At 36.5% G+C, this 25,034-nt stretch overlaps 1 protein-coding gene and 1 long non-coding RNA gene across 2 annotated transcripts in view; one reads left to right on the top strand and one right to left on the bottom strand.

The window, feature by feature from the left end:
• LOC110964222 (xin actin-binding repeat-containing protein 2-like) overlaps positions 1-19,328 on the bottom strand; it is a 101,287-nt gene extending 81,959 nt beyond the window's left edge. Inside the window, exon 1 of the mRNA XM_022212882.2 lies at positions 19,004-19,328. Coding sequence (XP_022068574.2) covers positions 19,004-19,207 — 204 coding nt within the window. The 5' untranslated portion in view covers positions 19,208-19,328. The remainder of the gene's footprint in view (positions 1-19,003) is intronic.
• Positions 1-25,034, top strand: part of LOC127532183 (uncharacterized) — an 809,822-nt gene that overhangs the window by 267,438 nt on the left and 517,350 nt on the right. The window contains exon 2 of the long non-coding RNA XR_007939572.1: positions 19,763-19,885. This is a non-coding gene — a long non-coding RNA (uncharacterized LOC127532183). The remainder of the gene's footprint in view (positions 1-19,762; positions 19,886-25,034) is intronic.

Below are 25,034 nucleotides of genomic sequence, written 5' to 3'. Positions count from 1 at the left end.
TCTTATTTTTGTAATATTTTGTCTTGTGTTTGATAATTTATTAAATATGAACATTTTTGCACTAAAACAAAGGAAATATGTGGAGTTGTGGTTATTTTTATAGGTTACTATGCTGTGATTTTACTGGTCTGGGCAGGAAAACCCTGAAGGCAGCTCATTCTTTTCTAAGGGTACGGCCGTACTAACTGCTAGTCAGGTGTTCTAAGTGCGTTTCAAGGTGATGTAGAAAAGTAAGAGAAGAAAAGCCTGGACTTGAAGCGAGGCTTTTCTGGCAGCTATAGAGCGATGCTTTCTGTGGGAGGGAATAATGATATGTTTGCAGACCTTCTACATGCACACTGAAGGAGAGGGAAACCCAAAAAGCATAATATGGGCACTTTAGCCCCTGTAGGAAATAAACAGGAGATCTGAAATTGTTGCTTATAAATGCAGGAAGTGGGGCTAAATTACAGAAAATACTGTCATGCATGGTTACTGTTTGCTCACTAGAATTAAGAGCATCCTCATGCTAATCGGTCACATTAACCACCACTCTTCTTTCTGTTTACTCTCCCTGCTATCTCATTCTTCTGATCTTATTTCATTCACTGAAGATTCACTGAAAAGAGGAAAAGCTCTCCTCAGTTTGCTCATTAGCTCGGTCGCTAATATGCGTTAATATGCTGCACACAGTTCGCACGTAACCCTCCGCAATCTATCGCTCTTTAATGGATCGGCTTACACTCTGCCAGAGGAGGTTAGCAACAAGTGGATGGTGCAACACGGCTAATGAGCTCCTGATAGCATCTTCCATTTTGGACTTACTCAGCTCTCTGTGCCCTCAGAGATCTGCCCTGTCAGTTTCCTAACAGGGTGAATTTGCAGGGCAAAGCTCATGCAAGTTAAACAAAAAAAAAAAAGTTATTTTACTCCTGCAAGCCTCTCCACCAATTGTAAAAATCCTGTTGGAATACTAATCTTTCCTTGCAGAGCGCTAATAATCAAGAAAAACAGTGAGACAACAAGCAAAAGATACAGAACACACCATCGAGCCGCAAAGCATTGACCGTAAGTAAAAACAATGATCGTAAGTATGGAATGAAAAGATTTTGCTGAGAACTTACGGGAGCGTGTTTAAAGCAAAGTACTGAAGCACATGTATGAGCTGGTTGGCATCAGCTGTTCCTTCATGCCTCACAGTTATCGGGGATGTTCTCCCTTCTCAGATTCTTTGAGAGCACACTCAGAGAATCTTCTGTTGGACATTATTATCCATGTTACGACTCTGCTGAAGCTGCTAAAGACGGCAGCATGTTTAGTTCTGACCAGCTGCTGCCGTGAAGACGTCCAGTGGTCAGCAGGTGATAGCTGGGGTTGAACTGACAGACCTCAGGCGTGAAAGGCAGGGGAGTATGTTGGAGTTTAGATGACTTTTGGGAAAGGATTGCCACATGAAACCACGGCGGGCTGACCAACACGGTGTAGCGGTTCAACTAAAATATACTGTATACCCTACAAAGGTCTGATGTTGAAACATGCAACTTTGGTATCAAATATTAAGCTAAATATTTCAACCTCACACAACAGATAAGGCAGAGAATACAATGGGTCAATAATCAACACAAATAATGTATTTTTTAAATAGTCCAGTCCGGGTTTTCATTCGTCGCCTTTGTAAACAGTCCGAACTGTCAAACTCAAGTAGTCCATTCCAGGTTTTCTGAATATCCACCAAAAAAAAAAAACCCAAACAAGGAAGCGAGTAATGAACGTTCATACAGTTCCAACGAAATGAGATGGAATGAGGATTTCAAAGGAAAGCGCTGCCGTCCGGGTGGGGAACGGAGGATAAAAGGCAAAAAGGGGAAAGAAAAGTAATCCAAACTCACGAGTTCTGTGCCAACTGGCGACGGTGGCGGAGATGAGCCCGCTGTTGCCGGTCTTCAGGTTTTCACCGGTAACCGGTAACAGTTGTCAACTGGTCCAGATCGCGAGGGGAAGAAGACACTAGCGAACTCTACAATCGCTGGGCTGTCTTGCCCCCATTCTGCTTTGGAGGCAGGTATGAGGAAGTGGAAGGGCCGGCTCTCCCAGCGCGCGGAAAAGCAACCATTTGACTGGTTGGAATCAGGCGTGAACTAACCGTGACGTCACCCGTTGGTTTCAACGGCGAGAAAATGAAGCCCGGATTTTGCTACTTCCCTGGTCGCCGTTTTGGATTTTTTGGAGCCAGTGACATAAAAAGCGTCATCAAACAGACTGGACCGGAGAGCAACTAGGGGCAGGATTGGCTGAGAACTCTCTTATCCCACCCACATTTTACCGCAGAGGCTTCTGTTGCTGTCTATCAAGTATAGCCACGCCCCCTGGCTCCACCAACTTTAACGATTTATTTAAAATTCAGTATTGATTTATTTTAAGATCGGCCACCTGATCTCTCATTTTGACCATGAAAACTAACGGGACAAAATCCTGATCTGTAGAAAATCAGTCTATCATATTTTATTTTTTTCCAAAAATGAATTGGGGTCTATGGAGAAAAAGCTTTTGGAGCCAACCCTAGCGGACGGCGGGATATTGCAAGTTTTTGACACTTCCGGGTGGGCTTCAATTCTGGAGCCAGATGCTACGTCCATCTTTATATACAGTCTATGGTTGGAATGCAGATGGGCGGATGGGGCGTGGAGGTCAGGAGAATGCACACTTTCTCAATACATTCAATATTTTTTTGCTTTGGCTATCGCCACAATGGAGCATGAGTCAACCCAGAACATTTGGAGAGCCCACGTTTTATCGGATGGTCAGAGGGCCCTGTATGTAAATATAAGGGTGCCTAGTGGTTAATTTGAATATGGTTGTCAATCAATAACAGAAGGTAAGACAACAAAGAAGAAAAGATGGTTGAATCAAGATGAAACAACACAAATGATACACAAAACAACAAAGCAAAACACAAAATGACAAAAATGAGACAAAAAAAAGCACAAAAAATATGAGACAAACCACAAAATTCCGACAAAAAACAACAAAAACAAGACAAAATATTACAAAATGAGACACAAAAAAGAAAAAAGAACACAAACAAGACAAAATATTACAAATATGAGACACAAAAGGACAAAAATGAGAAAAGAAACACCAAAAATATGAGACAAACCACAAAATTCCAACAAAAAAACAACAAAACAAGGCAAAATATTACAAAAATGAGACACAAAACGACAAAAATGAGAAAAGAAACACCAAAAACATGAGACAAACCACAAAATTCCTACAAAAAACAACAAAACGAGACAAAATATTACAAAATGAAACACAAAATGACAAAAATGAGAAAAAAACACCAAAAACATGAGACAAACCACAAAATTCCTACAAAAACAACAAAAATGAGACAAAATATTACAAAATAAGAACAACAATGAGCAATCGAGTATTTCACTTCATGATCAAGGTCTCGAAATTATTTTACGTATTTACATGTTGTGAAATTTCAACTGTTTCAACTGACTGAATCATGGTTTTGTTGGATCTCTGTGTTATTTTTATTCTTACGGCTCTTTTCTGTAAAACAAAAATGTCTTTATTCTGTATTCTGGGCCTCTCCTCCTCGATTGCTCTTAACTGAAGCTGAAACCTGACATAAATCTGCTCGTGTCCGGCGAGAAAAAGTTGTGGGAAAAGACACAAAGAGGAAAAACTGTAAGCGCCGGTGCCCTGATGAAGCTAATCATTATTGAAACATGAATATAATTTGTTAATCAGACTCCGACCCGCTTCACCTACTAAAATATGAACTCGTTTTTCATTTGGATTCTCTCCTAAACCCCCCTCTGCTCCCGCTGACTCACTCTGAATCTCTATTACTCCCTATCCATCTTCATCTTCCTTACCCTCTGCCTGCCCCCTTCCCCATCAACCCTCCCAGTCCCCTCTTTCACAATCTGGGCCTGTGCGCTCGCTGAATGTAAATCATATTTCAGTCTCTTTCATCAGGCTCTGCGCTCTCTAAGTGTTCACTGAGCAATGCCAACATCACTATTTATACGCTCCAAAGTCTCCTCTCAGAATATACACCGAAGCGTGGAAGTGACATCGGCTGACACGCCACATGCCTGCTTCATATTCTGGGAATTAAAGTCTATAATTATGCGGGTGCGTAATTCAAGCTCACGCAGGTGAACAAACGGCCGTTATATTAAACCGAATGTGACCCCGGCCCCTCATTTCTCCCAGGGAGGTGGATTGATTATAATATCGCCCGCCCCCGGTCGCTGATTTTAATCTAAATCGGAGACCACACGTGAGGAATTCCTGCCCCCGCCTCTTCCCGGTGATAATTACAGCCAGACTTACCTCCTGTTTCTGCAGCTCACCTGCTGCTTTCATCCCATTCTGAGCCGTGCGGTTAAAAATCAGCTTTTTTACGCGAGAAGATCTTCTGCATTTTATCAGCTCAGTGTGAATTTATGTGCTTTGCTTTTGCCAATCTGTGTTTAACCCCTCGTGCTGTCCTGCGGGCAAAAGTGACCCGTTTTAAAGTTTGAAAATGTGAAAAAAAATATATGTTTTTACAGTGAAACTTCTGATGTCCACATTTTCAACATTTTTTTGGAATTTTTTTGAACATTTTTTTGGTGGAAAAAAATATTTAAAAAATTTTTTCTTTAAGAACATTCACAAAAAAATCAACCAAAATCCAGCGAAATTTTTTTAAATTTTTCTGATGTGTATGTAATCATTTTAGATATTTTTAGAATTTTTTTGCAAGATTTTTACTCATTTTTGAAAATATTTACAAGAATTTTCTTGCCAATTTTTTATTTTTTTTTAAATCAAACTTTTAAGGAATTATTGGAATTTTCTTCCTGAAGGTTTTTGCAATTTTTCAGAAATTTGTAGAATTTTTTTGCTGAATTTTTGTATTTTTTCAGACAAGGAAACAATATTTTGCGGTGCCCATACAAGAAGACAGCAGGAGGGTTAATGTTTAATGTGTTCAACCCTCCTGTTGTTCTCATTTACGGGCACCAAAAAAAGTCGTTCCCTTGTCTGAAAAAAATCCAAAAACTTACCCAAAAATTTATCAGTAAAACTTCTAATATGTCTTTTAGAACATTCACAAAAAATCAACCAAAATCCAGCGAATTTCGCTGGATTTTGGTTGATTTTTTTTGTGAATGTTCTTAAGAAAATTTTTTTAAATTTACTGATGTGTATGTAATCATTTTAGATATTTTTAGAATTTTTTGGAAGATTTTTACTCATTTTTTTGAAAATATTTACAAGAATTTTCTTGCCGATTTTTTTTTTTTTAAAAATCAAACTTTTAAGGAATTATTGGAATTTTCTTCCTGAAGGTTTTTGCAATTTTTCAGAAATTTTGAAGAATTTTTTTGCCGAAATTTTGTATTTTTTCAGACAAGGAAACAATATTTTGGTGGTGCCCATACAAGAGACAGCAGGAGGGCTAATGTTTAATGTGTTTTAACCCTCCTGTTGTTCTCATTTACGGGCACCAAAAAAGTTGCTACCTGTCTGAAAAAAACCCAAAATTTGCAAAACTTTCAGGAAGAAAATTCCTACAATTCCTTAAAAGTTTCCCTTAAAAGTTTGTTTTAAAAAAATCCCCCAAATGTCGCAAGAAAATTCTTGTAAATATTGTCAAAAAATGAGTAAAAATCTTCCAAAAAAAAAAATTCTAAAAATATCCATTTGTGCAGCCAGCAAAAAAAATATCTTAAATGTCTTTGTAAACCAAATAAGAAAAGTTTTCAAGCATCCGATCACTTCTAAGTTACCAAAGAGGGTTTTAAAAACATAATCCAATCAGTGGATAAAGTTCCATCCCAGAGTTGTTCTAAAAAAACAAAGGAACTAAAGCTGTCCTGACTGGATTATTATGGAGCTGCAGCAAACTTTTTCAGTCCAGCCGGACAACAGAGACCTACATAAGTCTGACCATCCTCTTTATTAATGAGGACAAACGACTCAGAACTCACTGTTTGTGTTTCTTTCTGACGATCAGAAAGCGAGAAGACGGCAGCAGGGATGAGAGGAGCGCTGGAGCCTTGATGTATGAAACCAGACAATGTGGTGAACATGAACTGAAACAAGAAGCTGCAGTGCTCTGGACACAGACGGCTTGTTGTCGTTGGTGCATTATACCCATGCTGTTCTTTCATATCACAATGAACACGGCAGAAAAACTAAATGATTAGTTAAGAATGACAAAAAAATGGGCAAACAACCCCAGCGAGACAAAAAGGTAACACTACACTACAAAAACAAAACGGCAAAAACATGAGACAAATGAAAAATCTGACAAAATAAGACAAAAAGGAATAAAAACAAGGACAAAATATCACAAAAATGAGACAAAAAAGTTACAAAGCGACAAAAAAATGGACAAAAGCTTGACAAAAAATGACACAAGTGAGATCAAAAATGAGAAAAACGAGAAACAAAATGATAAAAACATGAGACAAATGAAAAAGTCAGTCAAAATAAGACAAAACAGAACAACAACAAGGACAATATATTACAAAATGAGGCAAAAAGTTACAAAGCGAAAAAAAAAATGGACAAAAGCAAGACAAAAAACGACACAAGTCAGATCAAAAATGAGAAAAGCGAGAAACAAAATGATAAAAACATGAGACAAATGAAAAAATAAGACAAAACAGAACAAAACAAGGACAAAATATTACAAAATGAGACAAAAAGTTACAAAGCGACAAAAAAATGGACAAAAGCTAGACAAAAATGACACGTGAGATCAAAAATGAGAAAAGCGAGAAACAAAATGATAAAAACATGAGACAAATGAAAAGTCAGTCAAAATAAGACAAAACAGAACAACAACAAGGACAATATATTACAAAAATGAGGCAAAAAAGTTACAAAGCGACAAAAAAAATGGACAAAAGCAAGACAAAAAACGACACAAGTCAGATCAAAAATGAGAAAAGCGAGAAACAAAATGATAAAAACATGAGACAAATGAAAAAGTCAGACAAAATAAGACAAAACAGAACAACAAGGACAAAATATTACAAAAATGAGACAAAAAAGTTACAAAGCGACAAAAAATGGACAAAAGCTAGACAAAAAATGACATAAGTGAGATCAAACATGAGAAAAATGAGAAACAAAATGATAAAAACATGAGACAAATGAAAAAGTCAGACAAAATAAGACAAAACAGAACAACAAGGACAAAATATTACAAAAATGAGACAAAAAAGTTACAAAGCGACAAAAAAATGGACAAAAGCTAGACAAAAAATGACACAAGTGAGATCAAAAATGACAAAAGCAAGAAACAAAATGACAAAAAGTGGATAATGCAAGCGAGATAAAAAACACAAAATGATACACATGATACACAAAATGACAAATGTGAGACAAAAACACAAGGGAGGCAAAAAGGAAACAGATAACAACAAAAACAAGAAACGAAACGACAAAAACATGACAAAAATGACAAAAAAAAGACAAGAAACAAAAAAACCAAGACAAAATATTACAAAAATAAGACACAAAATGACAAAAGAACAATAAGCAATCTAGTATTTTACTTTATGATCAAAACAACTTGTCATGGTCTAGAAATGATTTTAAATTTATAGTTTTACTAATTTACAATCTGCAGTTAATGTCTTCTCTGTAATTTTTACACTTTGAGGGCCGGATTGGACCCTCTGGAGGACCGCTTTTGGCCTGCAGGCCTCATGTTGGACACCCGTGTTCTAGCATATCTGCGACCTCCTCTTTGTGTTCTGCGTCGTCTCATCTCTAGTCAAAGGACTGTGCTTGGTCTTTGCTTCTCGCTGCATGGCTCAGATGAGAGATGGCGTGACGGTGCCCTCACTATGTCATAACACCAGAATGAATGATTGAAAGAGGAAGCCTCGAGGTCTTTGGCTAATTGTTCAACACATATGCTCTTGTGGGGCTGTGGGTGTCAGAATGCTTCACAGACGAGACCATCTGAGTCACACACAGAGATCTGCATGGAAAAGGGCCTGGAGACACAGCAGAGCTACGGGAACGGATTATCACACGTTGGAAAGAATACGCATATGCGGCCACAATACCTCTGTAGAACAAAGGTCTGTTTTAACACGTACTGACAGCACACAGAGCGGATTTATACATGTTTCTACTCACCAACAAAACACGCATCAGGTGGACAAATGTCTGATTTGAGTCAATAAAGAGGGGACTTTCAGAGCTGTCTCTTTGCAGCTTTGTGTCTTATATTTGCTTTTTTGTGTTTCATTTTTGCAGTTATGTGTCTTTTGGTGATTTTTTGTCTCATTATTGCAGCTTTATGTCTTGTTTTTTCAGTTTTTTGTCTCTTTTTTGTGATTTTTGTCATATTTTTCGCAGTTTTGTGTCTCTTTTTTGTGATTTCTGTCACATTTTCTGTAGTTTTGTGTCTCCTTTTTGCAGTTTTGTCTCTTTTTTGCTATTTGTGTCTCTTTTTTGTGGTTGTTCTCTCATTTTTGCAATTTTGTGTCTCTTTTTCTGTCATTTTTTGTCTCTTTTTTGTGATTTTTCCACATTTTTTGCAGTTTTGTGCATTTTTTTGCAGTTTTGTATCTCTCTTTTCCCAATTTTGTCTCTTTTTTGCCATTTTTGTGTCTTTTTTGCCGTTTTGTGTCTCTTTTTTGTGATTATTCTCTCATTTTTGCAATTCTGTCTCTTTTTTGCCATTTTTTGTCTCTTTTTTGTGATTTCTGTCACATTTTTTGCAGTTTTGTGTCTCCTTTTTGCAGTTGTCTCTTTTTTTGCCGTTTTTTGTCGCTTTTTTGCCGTTTTGTGTATCTCTTTCTGTGATTGTGCCTCTTTTTTGCCCTTTTCAACCGTTTTTCCTGAACAAAAGCCAATCAATATGCGCCGCCGTACCTAAACGCACTTAATTAATTGTTAAATAAACTAAAAGCCATAATGTGTCTGCAAGACATTGATCCAGACTTGATGAGGACGCCGATGTCCTCATCAAGTCCATTGAGCTCGTAAAAATTCCATTAACTTATACCAGGCGTCTCTTTCGTCTCAGTTTCACAGATTCAAATCTTTTAATGGAGTTGGCAGCCGAGACACGTGTGTGCTGTTCTGTTCTGCCGTGTGATGAAGACTTGTTGCTGAGAATAGTCACAGTTACACAGTCTGCCAAACAAACAAACACAGCTAAAAAAAACGGCAAAGAGCACAAAGCTGCAATAATGAGACAAAATCATGAAAGAGAAATACAAAATTGCAAAAATATGACAAAAAAATCATAAAAAAGACACAAAACTGCAAAAATGAGGTAAAAAAAATCATAAAAAAGAGACACAAAACAGCAAAAAAGAGATAAAAACTGCAAAAATGAAGTAAAAAAATCACGAAAAAGAGACACAAAACTGTAAGAGACAGAAAATTGCAAAAAAGAGACAGAAAACGCAAAAAAAAAGACAGAACGGCAAAAAAATGAAACAAAACGACAAAAAATAGACAGCAAACGCCAAAAAAGAGAAACGAAATTGCACAAATGTGACAAAAAAATCATAAAAAAGACACAAAACTGCTAAAATGTGACAAAAAACATAAAAAAGAGACACAAACAGCAAAAATGTGGTAAAAAAATCACAAAAAAGAGACACAAAATGCAAATAAAACAAAACGGCAAAAAGGGACACAAACAGCAACAAAAAATAGACAGCAAACGCCAAAAATAGACACAAAATTGCAAAAAAAGAGAGACAAAATTGCACAAATGAGACGAAAATCACAAAAAAGAGACACAAAATCAGCAAAAAAGGCACACAAAAATGCAAAAAAAGAGACACAAAGCTGCAATAATGAGACAAAAATCATGAAAGAGAGACACAAAATTGCAAAAATGTGTTAAAAATCACAAAAAAGACACAAAACTGCAAAAATGTGACAAAAAAAATCATAAAAAAGAGACACAAAACAGCAAAAAAGGGACAAAAAATTGCAAAAATGAGGTTAAAAAATCAAAAAAAGAGACACAAAATTGTAAGAGACAGAAAATTACAAAAAAAGAGACAGAAAACGCAAAAAAAAGACAGAACGGCAAAAAATGAAACAAAACGACAAAAAATAGACAGCAAACGCCAAAAAAGAGAAACAAAATTGCACAAATGTGACAAAAAAATCATAAAAAAGACACAAAACTGCAAAAATGTGACAAAAACATAAAAAAGAGACACAAAACAGCAAAAATGTGGTAAAAAAAATCACAAAAAAGAGACACAAAATGCAAATAAAAACAAAACGGCAAAAAGGGACACAAAACAACAACAAAAAATAGACAGCAAACGCCAAAAAATAGACACAAAATTGCAAAAAAAGAGACAAAATTGCACAAATGAGACGAAAATCACAAAAAAAGAGACACAAAATCAGCAAAAAAGGCACACAAAAATGCAAAAAAAGAGACACAAAGCTGCAATAATGAGACAAAAATCATGAAAGAGACACAAAATTGCAAAAATGTGTTAAAAATCACAAAAAAGACACAAAACTGCAAGAATGTGAGAAAAAAATCATAAAAAAGAGACACAAAACAGCAAAAAAGAGACAAAAAATTGCAAAAATGAGGTTAAAAAATCAAAAAAAGAGACACAAAATTGTAAGAGACAGAAAATTACAAAAAAAGAGACAGAAAACGCAAAAAAAAGACAGAACGGCAAAAAAATGAAACAAACGACAAAAAATAGACAGCAAGCGCCAAAAAAGAGAAACAAAATTGCACAAATGTGACAAAAAATCATAAAAAAGACACAAAACTGCAAAAATGTGACAAAAACATAAAAAAGAGACACAAAACAGCAAAAATGTGGTAAAAAAAATCACAAAAAAGAGACACAAAATGCAAATAAAAACAAAACGGCAAAAAGGGACACAAAACAACAACAAAAAATAGACAGCAAACGCCAAAAAATAGACACAAAATTGCAAAAAAAGAGACAAAATTGCACAAATGAGACGAAAATCACAAAAAAAGAGACACAAAATCAGCAAAAAAGGCACACAAAAATGCAAAAAAAGAGACACAAAGCTGCAATAATGAGACAAAAATCATGAAAGAGACACAAAATTGCAAAAATGTGTTAAAAATCACAAAAAAGACACAAAACTGCAAGAATGTGAGAAAAAAATCATAAAAAAGAGACACAAAACAGCAAAAAAGAGACAAAAAATTGCAAAAATGAGGTTAAAAAAATCAAAAAAAGAGACAAAATTGTAAGAGACAGAAAATTACAAAAAAACATACACAAAACGCAAAAAAGAGACGCAAAATTGCAAAAAAGAGACACAAAATTGCACAAATCAGACGAAAATCCCAAAAAGAGAGACACAAAATCAGCAACAAAGCACACAAAAAAGCAAAAAAAAGAGACACAAAACTGCAGTCAACAGAGAGGAGTCTGGGGTGGATGGACCGGTTAGAAGAACTTTGACTTTTTCTATTTCCTCTCTACAGTCTACAGCGGATTCCCATAGAAATCTTTTTTTTTATAAGGAATAAACGGTTCACAATTAGCCAAGATGCTGCCTCGTTTCCATCTCAGCACGCCGTTCTTCATGGCAGAGTGACAAAACTCCCTCTGTCTGCTGAGAAGCCGGAGAAAGGTGACTTTAAAAAGCCGTAGAAATGAGCGATACGAAAAGACTAATGCGCTGCTACATTCACTGCCTTTTAGATCAAATTCATTCTTGCTGAGAGCACATCATGAAAACATTTACAGCTGTCTCTTCGATCCATGAAAGACGGCGATGATTCAGGTTATGAAAATAAACCGAGGGAACATTCCAGGCCTCTAGTGCCGCTGTCCAAATTTATGCAGAGAAACCAGAGAGCATGAGTCCTTCACCTAAAATAAGCCTCCCTGTCTATCTTTAACCGCCTCATCCTGTTATTCAGGTGTGACTGGCATTATCGCGTACCACGAAATCCTTTTACAATCTTTTGTGCTGCTGTTTTAAATTTACCAAACACATCAGAATTAGATGTTTCACCAATTATGTAAATCCTGATAATCTGACAGCCGCAGACACACAAAGGGGCCGTTTTAAGACACCTCCAGGCGTTAAAAATCAACCTTAATTAACATAGGTGATTAGTAATTGTCTCACTGCGACAAACTCCTGATTAAGTGCGTATCATTCATCTTCCCTCTCCTATAGTTGGGTGTATATGAGCACCAGCTGGTTCACTGAATCCCACAGATGCTACACTGCCACCCACTGGCCACCAGCAGCCATTACAATGAGAGCGAGAGCCGAGTTCGGTTATAATGTTGTAAAGATTTAAAATATGTCACTGCAAATTTATGCTCTTTAACCCCGTAAAACCCATTGTTGCAAAAATACAACCAGAGTTTTATTTTTTAAATGATCACTTCATAATTATACGATTTAGAATTGTATAAAAGTATTTTTGTGTACTTTTATCATATTTTTTGCTATTTTTGTTTTTTTTAGTTTTATATATATATATATGTATATATATATATATATATATATATTATCTTTTGCTCATTTTTTTCTAGAGTTCGGTTTTCATGTGTTAGCATTTTTTTAATTTTTTGTTCATTCCTTCTATATTTGGATTTTTATATATACCTAATTTAATTTTTAGTTATATTTCATTTAATTTGTTTGCTATTTTTTTCTACATTTGAGATAATCTATATATATATTTTATTTGTTTCTGCTCTTTCTTTCAATATGTGGGTTTATATATATATATATATATATATATATATATAGGTTCTATTTTATTAAACTTTTTTGTTCAGAATTTATTTATTTGTAATTTATTTAATTTTAATGCTCTTTTTTGAATATATTTGGGTTTCTATAGCTATATAAATTATTTATTTTTGTCATATCTTATCTATTTTTTGCAATTTTTTTCTATATTTGAGTTTATATGTATGTATATTATTTATTTTTCTGCTTTTTTCTACATTGTGGTTTATGTAAAGATCAATTTTTTTATATATATTTTATTGAATTTTCTTGCTTATTTTTTTCTATATTTGAGTTTATATGTATGTATATAATTTATTTATTTTTTCTGCTTTTGTCTATACTGTGGTTTATATATAGATCTAATTTATTTTTTGTAATATTTTATTGAATTTTTTTGCTCATTTTTTCGATATTTGAGTTCAGGTGTATTTATATAATTTAATTTATTTATTTTTCTGTTTTTTTCTACACTGGGGTTTATATAAAGCTCTAATTTATTTTTTGTAATATTTTATTTAATTTTTTTGCTATTTTTTTCGATATTTGAGTTTATATGTATGCATACAATTTTATTCATTTATTTTTCTGTTTTTTATACTATTATAGTATTATATTATATTATTTTTATTATAGACCTAATTTTTTGTAATATTTTACTGAATTTTTTTGCTCGTTTTTTCTATATTTGAGTTTATATGTATGTATATAATTTAATTTATTTATTTTTCTGTTTTTCTATACTATTATATTATTATATTATATTATTTCTATTATAGATTTAATTTTTTGTAATATTTTATTTAATTTTTTTGCTCATTTTTTCTATATTTGAGTTTATATGTATGTATATAATTTAATTTATTTAATTTTTCTGTTTTTTTCTATACTATATTATTATATTATATTATTTCTATTATAGGTCTAATTTTTTTGTCATATTTTATTGAACTTTTTTGCTCATTGTTTTCTATTTTTGGGTCTTACAGGGTTAATAAGCTTTTACAGAACAGTGGAAAGTCCAAATGTTGAGCTGTCTTGATTAGCCACTTGTCTTTCTGCCCATGTTTGATGCAAGTGACAGTTTTGGCGACCTTCACGACACAAACACGCATCACACCGCAGCACACGCTCGTATCGGACACGTGCTGCAGAATGACCAGAAGGTCAGACAGATGCTGTAAACACAATCCCTGGAGGGTCCGGCCATCTACACAAGCACAGAAACACGCTCTTTGCACTCCAGATAAAGCGCTGCATTGCTTCACAAACATGGACGGAGGATTTTGGCCTCAGCTGAGCGACCGCCTGGGAGTCCATCAGTCATTGTTACGGCCGGCCGTCCAATGACACTGCGCTGTTTAAATAAATGAAACGGGGCACAGAAAAATATGGTGCATCATCAAATATTAAGCTCAGCATTACAGATGAGCTGGAGACAAGGTCGGGTTTTATAACCGGCAGGCTGCAGAGTCCCCTTCTCTCTCTGGGAATCTGGGAACGCTGCCCATATGCTCCACTGACACTGACTACAGGCTTTTTTTTTTTTCCAAGGAAAGATGGGAAGAGACAATAAGCACTCATGACACAATGCCAAGAAGCAGCATGTTCTGCAGCGCCTCCTTGTGACACACGGATGTTTTGACTAGCTGTGCAGCTCATTATTTTATAACTTATCTATTTCTTTCCATAGGTAAAGATTCATATCCTCTACAAGAGTGGAATCTGGTGGCGATGAGCCGTTATGTAATTCAGGGAAAGCATCAGTTTGTCAGCAGGTTATTCACAGGGTTAATGCCGGGACAAGAGTGAACAAACTAGTAATGCTGCCCTGTAAAAATGTGAATGTATTATCAGTGAAAAACTGCAAAAATGAGGCAAAAATCACAATAAAAGACAGGAAATGGCAAAAAAAATGAACACAAAACTGCAAAAATGAGACTAAAATCACAAAAAAGAGACAAAAAATTGCAAAAAAAAGACACAAAACGGCAAAAAAGAGACAGAAAACAGAAAAAGTGAGAGAAATACTGCATAAAAAAGGATACAAAACCGCAAAAATGAGACAAAAATAAAAGACAGACAAAACATTGCAAAAAAGACACAAAACGGCAAAATAAGAGATTCAAAACTGCAAAATGAGACAAAAATCGCAAAAAAAGAGACAAAAAATTGCAAAAAAAGACAAAACTGCAAAAAAAAGAGACACAAAACGGCAAAAAAAGAGACATAAAACAGAAAAAGTGAGAGAAATACTGCATAAAAAAGGACACAAAACCGCAAAAATGAGACAAAAATAAAAGACAGACAAAACATTGCAAAAAAGACACAAAACGGCAAAATAAGAGATTCAAAACTGCAAAATGAGACAAAAATCGCAAAAAAAAGAGACAAAAAATTGCAAAAAAAGACAAAACTGCAAAAAAAAAGAGACACAAAACGGAAAAAGTGAGAGAAATATTGCATAAAAAAGGACACACAGCCGCAAAAATGAAACAAAAATCACAAAAAAGACACAAAACAGCAAAAAAGACACAAAACTGCATAAAGAGATTCAAAACTGCAAAAATGAGACAGAAATCACAGAAAAGACACAAAAAATGAACTATGCAAAATGAAAATCCAACAAAAATAAATTTTATACATACATATATACACATACATATATATAGATACACACATAATTTTTGCCATTTTTGAGTTTATATATATTACATGAAGATACAAAAATGAGCAAAAAATTAAAATAAAACAAATAGAAATTATATATGTGAGTGTGTGTGCAAATTAGCAAAAGAAATAAAATGAACACTATATATTTTTGTTTGTTTTTGTTGATTTTTTTTGTACATCTGGGTCTTAGAGGGTTAAAAAAAATCAAACACTGTGAGCAAAGACAGACTGATTAATAGTAAAGCACATAAACGGCTCAGTGACCCTTTGCTTAGCTGGGAAAATTCTCCAGACGATAAGAAAAGATACACATGTTCAATGACACGCAGGAATGTAGCAGCCATAACAAAACCAAAGCAGAGCTCTTATCTCCTGAGACTGTTCTGGGTCAAACCACACACGTCTGATAAGAAAAACAAGGAGAGAAGATTAGCCTTGAAACTGGACTGGAGAGCAGAAGAAAACCTCAGTCGATGCTATCGTTAAATCTTTACTGACGTGGCTCATTAGCCACCGTAATCTGTAAACTATTTTCATCTCAGAAGCCAGATGTGACTCTACTGGATCCACGTCTCTCTGTTTAGTCTTTGGTCTGACGAGGAAGCTTCCAGCAGCAATTACCGGGTTATTTTTAAAGTCCTGCTTCACCATAAAGTCCCCCCAAAATAAGTCTTAAATAACAGGGTGTCAAATATCAGCGACCCGACGGATCTCTGCTCACTGAGAACTACATCCCCCATAATTCACTGCCTCCGGTGGATTCCGCTGGCTTTCGTTTCAAGAGCTTGGATGCAACGAGAAGAGAGGTTTCCACACACCGTCAGTGAGCTCATAGTCCTTGGAACATTTGAAAGGCTTCAGTTTAATTTAACAGCCACATTAGGGGCAAAAAGTAGGTCATCTGGGCACTTTTTTGTCTCTTCATAAGACATTTAGTAGACGGGAGGTTGCCTCATAATGGAACGATTCAAGTCCAAAAGACGCAGATTTTCCTCTGAGAGAAGCCAGCTGGGATGGAAAAAGAAAGCTGGAGAGAGAGAAGGCCACCCTCCTCTAAAGCGAGGAGACGTGTCCTACGAGCGTATTTCACGACAACTGACGAAATCACCCACTTATACTGAAAAGTAGGTCAGCGGTGAGGTCAACCTGTATGCTCCTCGACAGTGGTTACATAAAGAAACCTGCAGTTACAGCTGAGACGGTGAAATCTACAGTGTACAGTTTCACTCCTCGTAAACTTAATCTGCTCCACCTGAAGCTCAGCAGTGCTCATGTCAACACGACTGGCTTTTACATGACTTTAAAGGTCGCAAGAGTTTTCGATTTCTTTACGTCCACGTCGCACTAAAGCAGGGGTGTGAAACTCATCTTGGTTCAGGTTCCACATTCAGTCCAATTTGATCTTCAGTGAGCAGTAAAATCACAGCATAATAAACTATAAATAACGTTTTAGTGCAAAAAAATTACATTCTGAAAATGTTCGCACAAAAAACAAGAAACAAACTGACAAAAAAAATACAACACGGAACAAGACAGAGGCAAAAAATTGACAAAAAATGGACAAAAACAAGAGAAAAAATTACACAAACGCCACAAGCGAGACAAACAGGAAACACAAAATGGCAAAAACATGAGACAAACGAGAAGTCAGACAAAAAAAACAACAAAAACAAGACAAAATATTATGAAAAAGAGGCACAAAATGGAAAAAATTAGACGAGTGACCGGAAATGAATCAGACAAGAGACAAAAAACTTGACAAAAAAGCTCGAAAGTGACAAAAAATGAACAAAAACAAGACAGAAAAATGAAAAGCGACGAACAAAATGACAAAAAAAAACGAGACAAATGAAACGAAATAAAACAGACAAAAAAGTTAGAAAGCGACAAAAAAAATTACAAGACAAAAAATTACACAAATTAGACAAAAAGGAAGGACAAAACAACAAAAAGTGAGAAACAAAACGACAAAAACATGAGACAAACAACAAGCCAGATAAAAAAAGACAACAAACAACAAAAACAAAATATTACAAAAAAGAGACACAAAATGAAAAAAATGAGACAAAAAACGTGACAAAAAAGCTCGAAAGCGACAAAAAAATGGACAAAATCAAGACAGAAAAATGACAAGCGAGCAACAAAATGACAAAAAAACAAGACAAATGACACGAAACAAAACAGACAAAAGATTCGACAAAAAAGTTAGAAAGCGACAAAAAAATTTAAAAAACCAGACAAAAAATACACAAACGAGACAAATAGGAAGGACAAAACAACAAAAAGTGAGAAACAAAACGACAAAAACACGAGACAAACAATAACCCAGACAAAAAAAGACAACAAACAACAAAAACAAAATAGACACAAAATGTAAAAAAACCTAGAAAAAATTACAAAAAATGAGACAAAAAAGTTTTTTAAAAAAAGCATTAATAAAATGGACAAAAAAGAGACAAAAAATTGCACAAACGAGACAAATAGGAAGGACAAAACAACAAAAAGTGAGAAACAAAACGACAAAAACATGAGACAAACAATAACCCAGACAAAAAAAGACAACAAACAACAAAACAAAATAGACACAAAATGTAAAAAAAAACCTAGAAAAAATTACAAAAAATGAGACAAAAAAGTTTTTTAAAAAAAGCATTAATAAAATGGACAAAAAGAGACAAAAAATTGCACAAACGAGACAAATAGGAAGGACAAAACAACAAAAAGTGAGAAACAAAACGACAAAAACATGAGACAAACAACAAGCCAGACAAAAAAAGACAACAAACAACAAAAATAAAATATTACAAGAAAGAGACATAAAATATAAAAAACAAGAAAAAATGACAAAAAATGAGACAAAAAGTTTTTAAAAAAAAGCATTAATAAAATGGACAAAAAAGAGACAAAAATTGCACAAATGAGACAAATAGGAAGGACAAAACAACAAAAAGTGAGAAACAAAACGACAAAAACATGAGACAAACAACAAGCCTGACAAAAAAAGACAACAAAAACAAAATCACAAAAAAGAGACATAAAATATAAAAAACAAGAAAAAAACAGGAAAAAAGAGACAAAAAATTACACAAACAACACAAGCGAGACAGGAAGCACAAAACAACAAAAAGAAAGAAAGAGACAAAAACCTGAGACAAACAACAAAAAGACAAAAAAAACTACAAAAAGATGACAAAATATGACAAAAATTAGACAGAAAACGACAAAGGAACAACGAGCCATCCAGTATTTCACTTTATGATCAAAACAACTTGTCAAGACGTAGAAATTATTTTATACTTTTACTAATTTACAATCTGTAGTTAATGTCTTCTCTGTAATTTTTACACTTTGAGGGCCGGATTGGACCCTCTGGAGGACCACTTTTGGCCCGCGGGCCTCATGTTTGACACCCCTGTTCTAGCATTTCTGTAGCCTCGCTGTAACCTCCCCTTTATGCTCCGTGTCATCCATCTACCTGAGAGAATTTCGCTCCATTCACCTGGAATAAACGGGGAGTTTCAACGCCCCAAAAAGTCCAGTTCACACCATAACCAGAAAGTGCAGCAGCGGTACTTACTGCGCTCGCTGCAGCCGGCTTCTCAAACATCCTCTTCAGGCTATCAAGTGGGATGTGGAACCTCTCAATCCTCTTGGCAACCTGCAGGTCCTCTCTGAGCACCGGATCGTCTGATGCCTCTACCTGCGGCCCGGAGGGACGACGGCAAACGGAGCCCGAGGTCGCCCTCGCCACCTCCTCTCCATTTCCTGATTGAATTTCCATTGTTGAAACCGTACACCCCCCCTCTTTTCCCTTCAGGCTGGCGCTCGGAGGGGAAGTCTATTGTGTAAGGTGATTCAGGAAGCGAGGGGAGAAAAAGACAGAGATGTTACTGGGGTCCCTCTCTGTCTGGGGAGCTCTCAGGATTTTGCATTCTCACCGAGAGGCTGGAGGAAAGAGGAGGAGAAAAAGTTCACAGGGGGAGTTTTTTTCCTCTTTCCTCTGCCCTGTAATTACTCATACGCTCAGAAGCCTATGTAAACTCACATGTGGGCTCAGAAACACAAATTGAGATATGAGTGGTAAGGCAGGCCAGAGCAGTGACGACAAAGGAAAGGAGGAGGGGGGGGTGAGAAGAGAGAGGAGTTATTCCAAATGTTCTGTTTCCTGAAGGCCTTGGGTCTCTTCAGCAGCTCAAAAAGCACATTTTAAGTTATTATATCAGCTTGATAGAACATTTACAGTCACACAGATACAATTCAGGACCATAAAACAGAGATTTTTATATGATGTGGGTCTGTGGTTGGATTTGACCTGTACTCAGGTAACATTGTGAAGTAGCCTAGCCGCGCTAGACAACCCACGGCAACGAATTTAATTCTCTGCCAGGGTGGGTCTAGTTACCCTCCATAAGGCTCGAGGCTGGATTCTCCTAAAACTGGCCGGACCAATCACCATGAAGTGTAGAGTCTGAAGGCGGGCGTAACGAAGTGACGACAGAGGCACGACGATTCTGACAGAAACAACCAGCACACAATAAACAGTTATCTTTCCACTCGGCTTTGGCCACAGCCCTTAAAGATTTGAAGCTAAAATTCAACCTGAAAGATAAACAAAGGACGGCACTGAAGTGTTTCATTGAGAAGAAAGACGTATTTGGACTTATGCCGACGGGATATGGCAAATCCTTAATATACCAGTTGGCTCCGCTGGTTGGGAAGCTAATGGGACTTAGCCACAATCCGCCGGCGCTCTAGGAACTACGTCAGCCTATTCGTTGCGCTGATTGGTTGTATACCTACCCAACTGCTGCAGAGTGATTTGAAAGACAACCTTTTAGCCCGCCTCCCTCCCTGTTGAGTGGCCCTCGAACCTTGTGCCTTCAGAACATGGATCTAGCGCAGCTAGGCTAATTGTGAAGTGCAGTTTTAAGGTAATCGTACTTTACTTAGCCGTTTACATTAATGCTAACTTGTTGAATAATTGACACCACCATTCAAAGGTTTGGGGTCACCCAGACAATTCCACGTTTTCCATGAGAACTCAGACTTTTATCCATGTGCTAACATAACTACACAAGGGTTTTCTAATCATCGTTAGCTAACACAATGTACAACACAAATGAAGCTTTTGTTCTCCGCAAACTCTTTGCTGATGAGCTCTTTGTAACCATCTTAACCACATCGTCAACCATCACGACTTCGGCTAACACTCTGTGCTTTGCAGGACCACTACCCGTTGGGAAGTCTTGCGTGAGCAGCTTCAGGTACAACAACTGGGGCTGTCTGTGTAGGTTCTCATTCATCCAGGTCATGGCTATCCAAAGCAGTTTAAATCAATCCACTGGACTTTAAGAACGTTCCTTGAAGACGTTTCACCTCTCATCCAAGAGGCTTCTTCAGTTCTGGTGGTGGACCAGAACGCTCGCTGAGAGAGCATAGAACGCAAACAGTAACACAATCATCTTCCTTTCGGATACTATTACACTTCATATAATACATACGTAGAGAGCGTTTGGCGGTGGACCAAAACTGAAGAAGCCTCTTGGATGAGAGGTGAAACGTCTTCAAGGAACTTCCTTAAAGTCTAGTGGATTGATTTAAACTACTTTGGATAACTGGGGCTGTGTTTGAGATATCTGCAACTTTGAAGTCTGAAATTACACTTGAAGATCTAAGAGTGATTCTGAATGCAATATTTCACAAATTAATGGGGTGTCCAATAACTGTTTCCACCACTGCATGTGGTTATAGATTTTATACATGCAGCTTCAGCCCTTTGATGCACAACATGAGTGAAAATACACCCAAATATAATGGAATACGGGGGTCTTTTCACTCATGTTGTGGATCAAAGGGTGAAGGACTGGTCATGGGTGAACCTCAGGATGCTTCCAGGAAACAGGGTAACAACTTTTTGTTCCACCCATCCTCCTGTCATCACCACGTCTGGTCTGGGTAGGAAAGTTCATTATTCCTGAACAAATGAAGGAAGGCCTTTAACTACTAACCTGCTGGCCTGACGGGGAACATGCTGTTAGTTTCTACCAGCCACACCAGCTCTTCCTAGGGAGGGATTTCCTGTCTGGATCCTGGCAAGAAAAGAGAAATTAACACTTCAACTTGGTTTCCTCTGTTGACTCGCATTTCAGCTGCCTCATTCCGTCACGTTCGTGGCGTGATTCGCACCACATCGTGATATATTTTCCCAGGAGTCCTAATTCTCACCCCGTTGTAGTCATGTGAGCTGAGAAAGAAGAGCAGGGGTCAAATGATGGAGGGGAGAGGAAGAGGGGATGACAGAGGAAGCCGAGAGAGATTGACAGCTTAGTTACAGGATCGGGTAGAGAGAAAGACAGCCGAGCTACAAGGCCCCGACGGCCAGTCACAGCAACAATAGAAACATCAATAGGCCGGGAGGGAGAGAAAGGAGTCGAGAGGCAATCCACATAATCCAACCCCTAATGAATGAGCGCTCATGAGATATACATCTGATAGTACTTCGCAGGACACAGGATCACAGATACATTATTTAGAACAGGCCACAGGTATGTGTGTCACTTTCAGCTGGATCCTGTGTCCATTCAGGCCGCTCGGCTTACAGCAGCTACTCACATCCACAGAGGAAACAATAACACAAGTTTACAACACTTCATGTCACTTTGAAGTTCTATAAAGTTCTGTCATTTGATTTTAGCACCTGAAGAGGGTCGTTTGAGAGCGAAAACAGCCCACTGAGGACATGTTGTATGCTCACTGAGCAGCAAAGATTTTCTGTTACAAGCACCTATATATGACTTAAAACAGGGGCGTCAAACTCATCTGAGTTCTGGTTCTACATTCAGCCCAGTTTGATCCCAAGCGACCACTAAAATCACAGCATAATAACCGATAATGTTTCCTTTGTTTCAGTGAAAGAAGTACAGTACATTTAAGGAATTATCTTTTCACAAAACATCATGAACAAAATGAAATTTACTCAGAAAATAAGTTAAACTTCAACAACATTCAGCCTCAGTTCATCATTTCCACATTACAATTCACAGCTATCTGGAACTGAATGATACAGGATTTTACTTTATGATCAACACGACAAAAGTCAGACAAAACCCCCCAAAAAACAACAAAATATTTCAAAAGTGAGGCACAAAGTAACAAAAGTGTAACACAAAATGACAAAAAAGAGACAAAGAATTGGACAAAAAGGTTACAAAGCAACAAAAAAATGGACAAATGACAAAAATGAGACAAAAAAATTACACAAATGAGATCTAAAATAAAAAAGTGAGAAAGAAAACGACAAAAAAGTGGACAAAGAACACAAGCGAGACAAAACAAGACAAAACGACAAACAATACACAAAACAGTGAACAAAGTGAAACACAAAACGACAAAAATAAGACAACAAACAACAAAAACAAGACAAATTATTACAAAAATGAGACACAAAACAACAAAAACAAGACAAAAAATGGACAAATGACAAAAATGAGACAAAAAATCACACAAATGAGATCTAAAATAAAAAAGCGAGAAAGAAAACGACAAAAAAAGTGGACAGAACACAAGCGAGACAAAACAAGACAAAACGACAAACGATACACAAAACAGCGAACAAAGTGAAACACAAAGTGACAAAAATTAGACAACAAACAACAAAAACAAGACAAATTACTACAAAAATGAGACACAAAACAACAAAAACAAGACATAAAGTGGACAAATGACAAAAACGAAACAAAGAATGACAAAAAAATGGAACAACATGACAAAAAAACTGGCAGAAAAACACGAGGTAGACAAAAAGGAAACACAAAACGACAAAAACATGAGACTAACGACAAAAGCCAGAAAAAAAAAGACAAAAAACAACAAAAAAAAAAAACAAGACAAAATATTACAAAATGACAAAAGAACAATGAGCAATCTAGTATTTCATTTCATGCTTAAAAAAACTGGTCACGGTCTAGAAATTACTTTAAATTTATAGTTTTACTAATTTACAGTTACAAACTCGCCTCACGGACCGGATTGGACCCTCTGGCGGGGCGGCTTTGGCCCACGGGCCGCATGTTTGACACCCCTGGCTTAAAGCAACGGCCTGAGCAGGATTCTGTGTGAGAGCAAACATAATGCCCCCTATAACTAAGCTCCACAGCTGCTTTTCTTTAACACAACAAGACAGTATTTCAGCCCTAGTGGGGCTTCAGGCGAGACGTTCTGGTGCAGGTCCACCGGGGTAAAAACGCTGTCTGCTTCTATTTAATAAAAGATGCTGCAGGTTCCAGCAGACTCCCATGTTGATTCTTAGCCAAGGACTCCAGACGGCTTTATTTAGAGAACAGACTGAAACATGATCCCCGTGATAAGATAAGAAGATGGGAATAACACTTCTCTTTCTAATTGTGTCTACAGTGGCACAAAGTAGGAACATTTTTCCGGCAAACCATTCGCTCTCTGAAAAAGCCCCACTTAACATAGCTCATAATGGTATGTACTAACAGAGCCAAAAGGTCTTTCTGGTTCCAAGAAAAAGTCTGGAAACATCAAGAAGATACATCAACATCTAATCATCCTGATGCAGATTCTTGCCAGGAAAATTTCTGTTCTCTGCGCGTGATTCATTCCTGTTGGTTTGTTGACATTATAGTGAATTCCTGACTGATATTTCTGACGGCAATGCTGCTTTTTAGCCCAAAATGGAAAACTGGCTACAAAAATCACTATTTTGTTCATATACAATGCTCCTACTGACTGTTTTAAACGCGAAACAAGGCACTTCTCTGACAAATCAAACAAGAATCACCACATTTAGCTTCCTTTGAGCATTTTAAGATCTTTCTGCTGACTGTTTTGGTTCAGCTAAATAAGCTTTGGTGAAACCTGTTTGCAGCTTAGCACAAAAACAGCAGTTAGTAAGTCGTTCAAGGTGTTTTTAGCAAGTTCTAGACCCAGAAACGTCCTCAAAACTTACTGAATGTTTTAGGGTTGATTTTAAGGTTCTTTTATTTGTTTTTAAAGCTTTAAATGGTCTGGCCCCTCCCTACCTTTCTGAGCTGATCCTTCCTCATGATCCCTCACGAACCCTCAGATCAGCTGATCAGCTGCTTCTGGAGGTTCCAAGGTCAAGGCGGAAGCTCAGAGGAGATAGGCCTTCTCTGTTGCTGTTCCCAGATCACGGAATAATCTCCCTTTTGCACATCAGAGAAGCTCCCTCATTTTTGTTTTTTAAAACAAAACTTCACACCTATTTTTGTTCACTGGCTTTTAACACAGCTTGAGACTCTGCTCTTGTTTTATTGTGCTGCTGTTTTAATATGTGTATGTTTTATTTGTTGTTTTTAATGTTTTAATTTATTATTTATTGCTTATTGTACAGCACTTTGTCTCAGCAGCTGCTATTTTAAAAGCGCTTTATAAATAAAGTTGAGTTGAACACTTCATCGCTTTACTGTTCCTGGAAAAATGACTCCAAGGTAAGAAATTGAAGCCAACTATTCTGCTCATTTCCACTCTTTCGCCATGTAAAACACACGTGTAACTGTCATATTTTGCCTGCTGCATAAAACTTATACATTTTTTCCTTCATCATTACCAAAATAATGAAAAAA

Source organism: Acanthochromis polyacanthus, chromosome 22, assembly GCF_021347895.1.
Source record: "Acanthochromis polyacanthus isolate Apoly-LR-REF ecotype Palm Island chromosome 22, KAUST_Apoly_ChrSc, whole genome shotgun sequence".
Classification (NCBI taxonomy): domain Eukaryota; kingdom Metazoa; phylum Chordata; class Actinopteri; family Pomacentridae; genus Acanthochromis; species Acanthochromis polyacanthus.
This window is presented reverse-complemented; position numbering and strand designations above follow the sequence as displayed.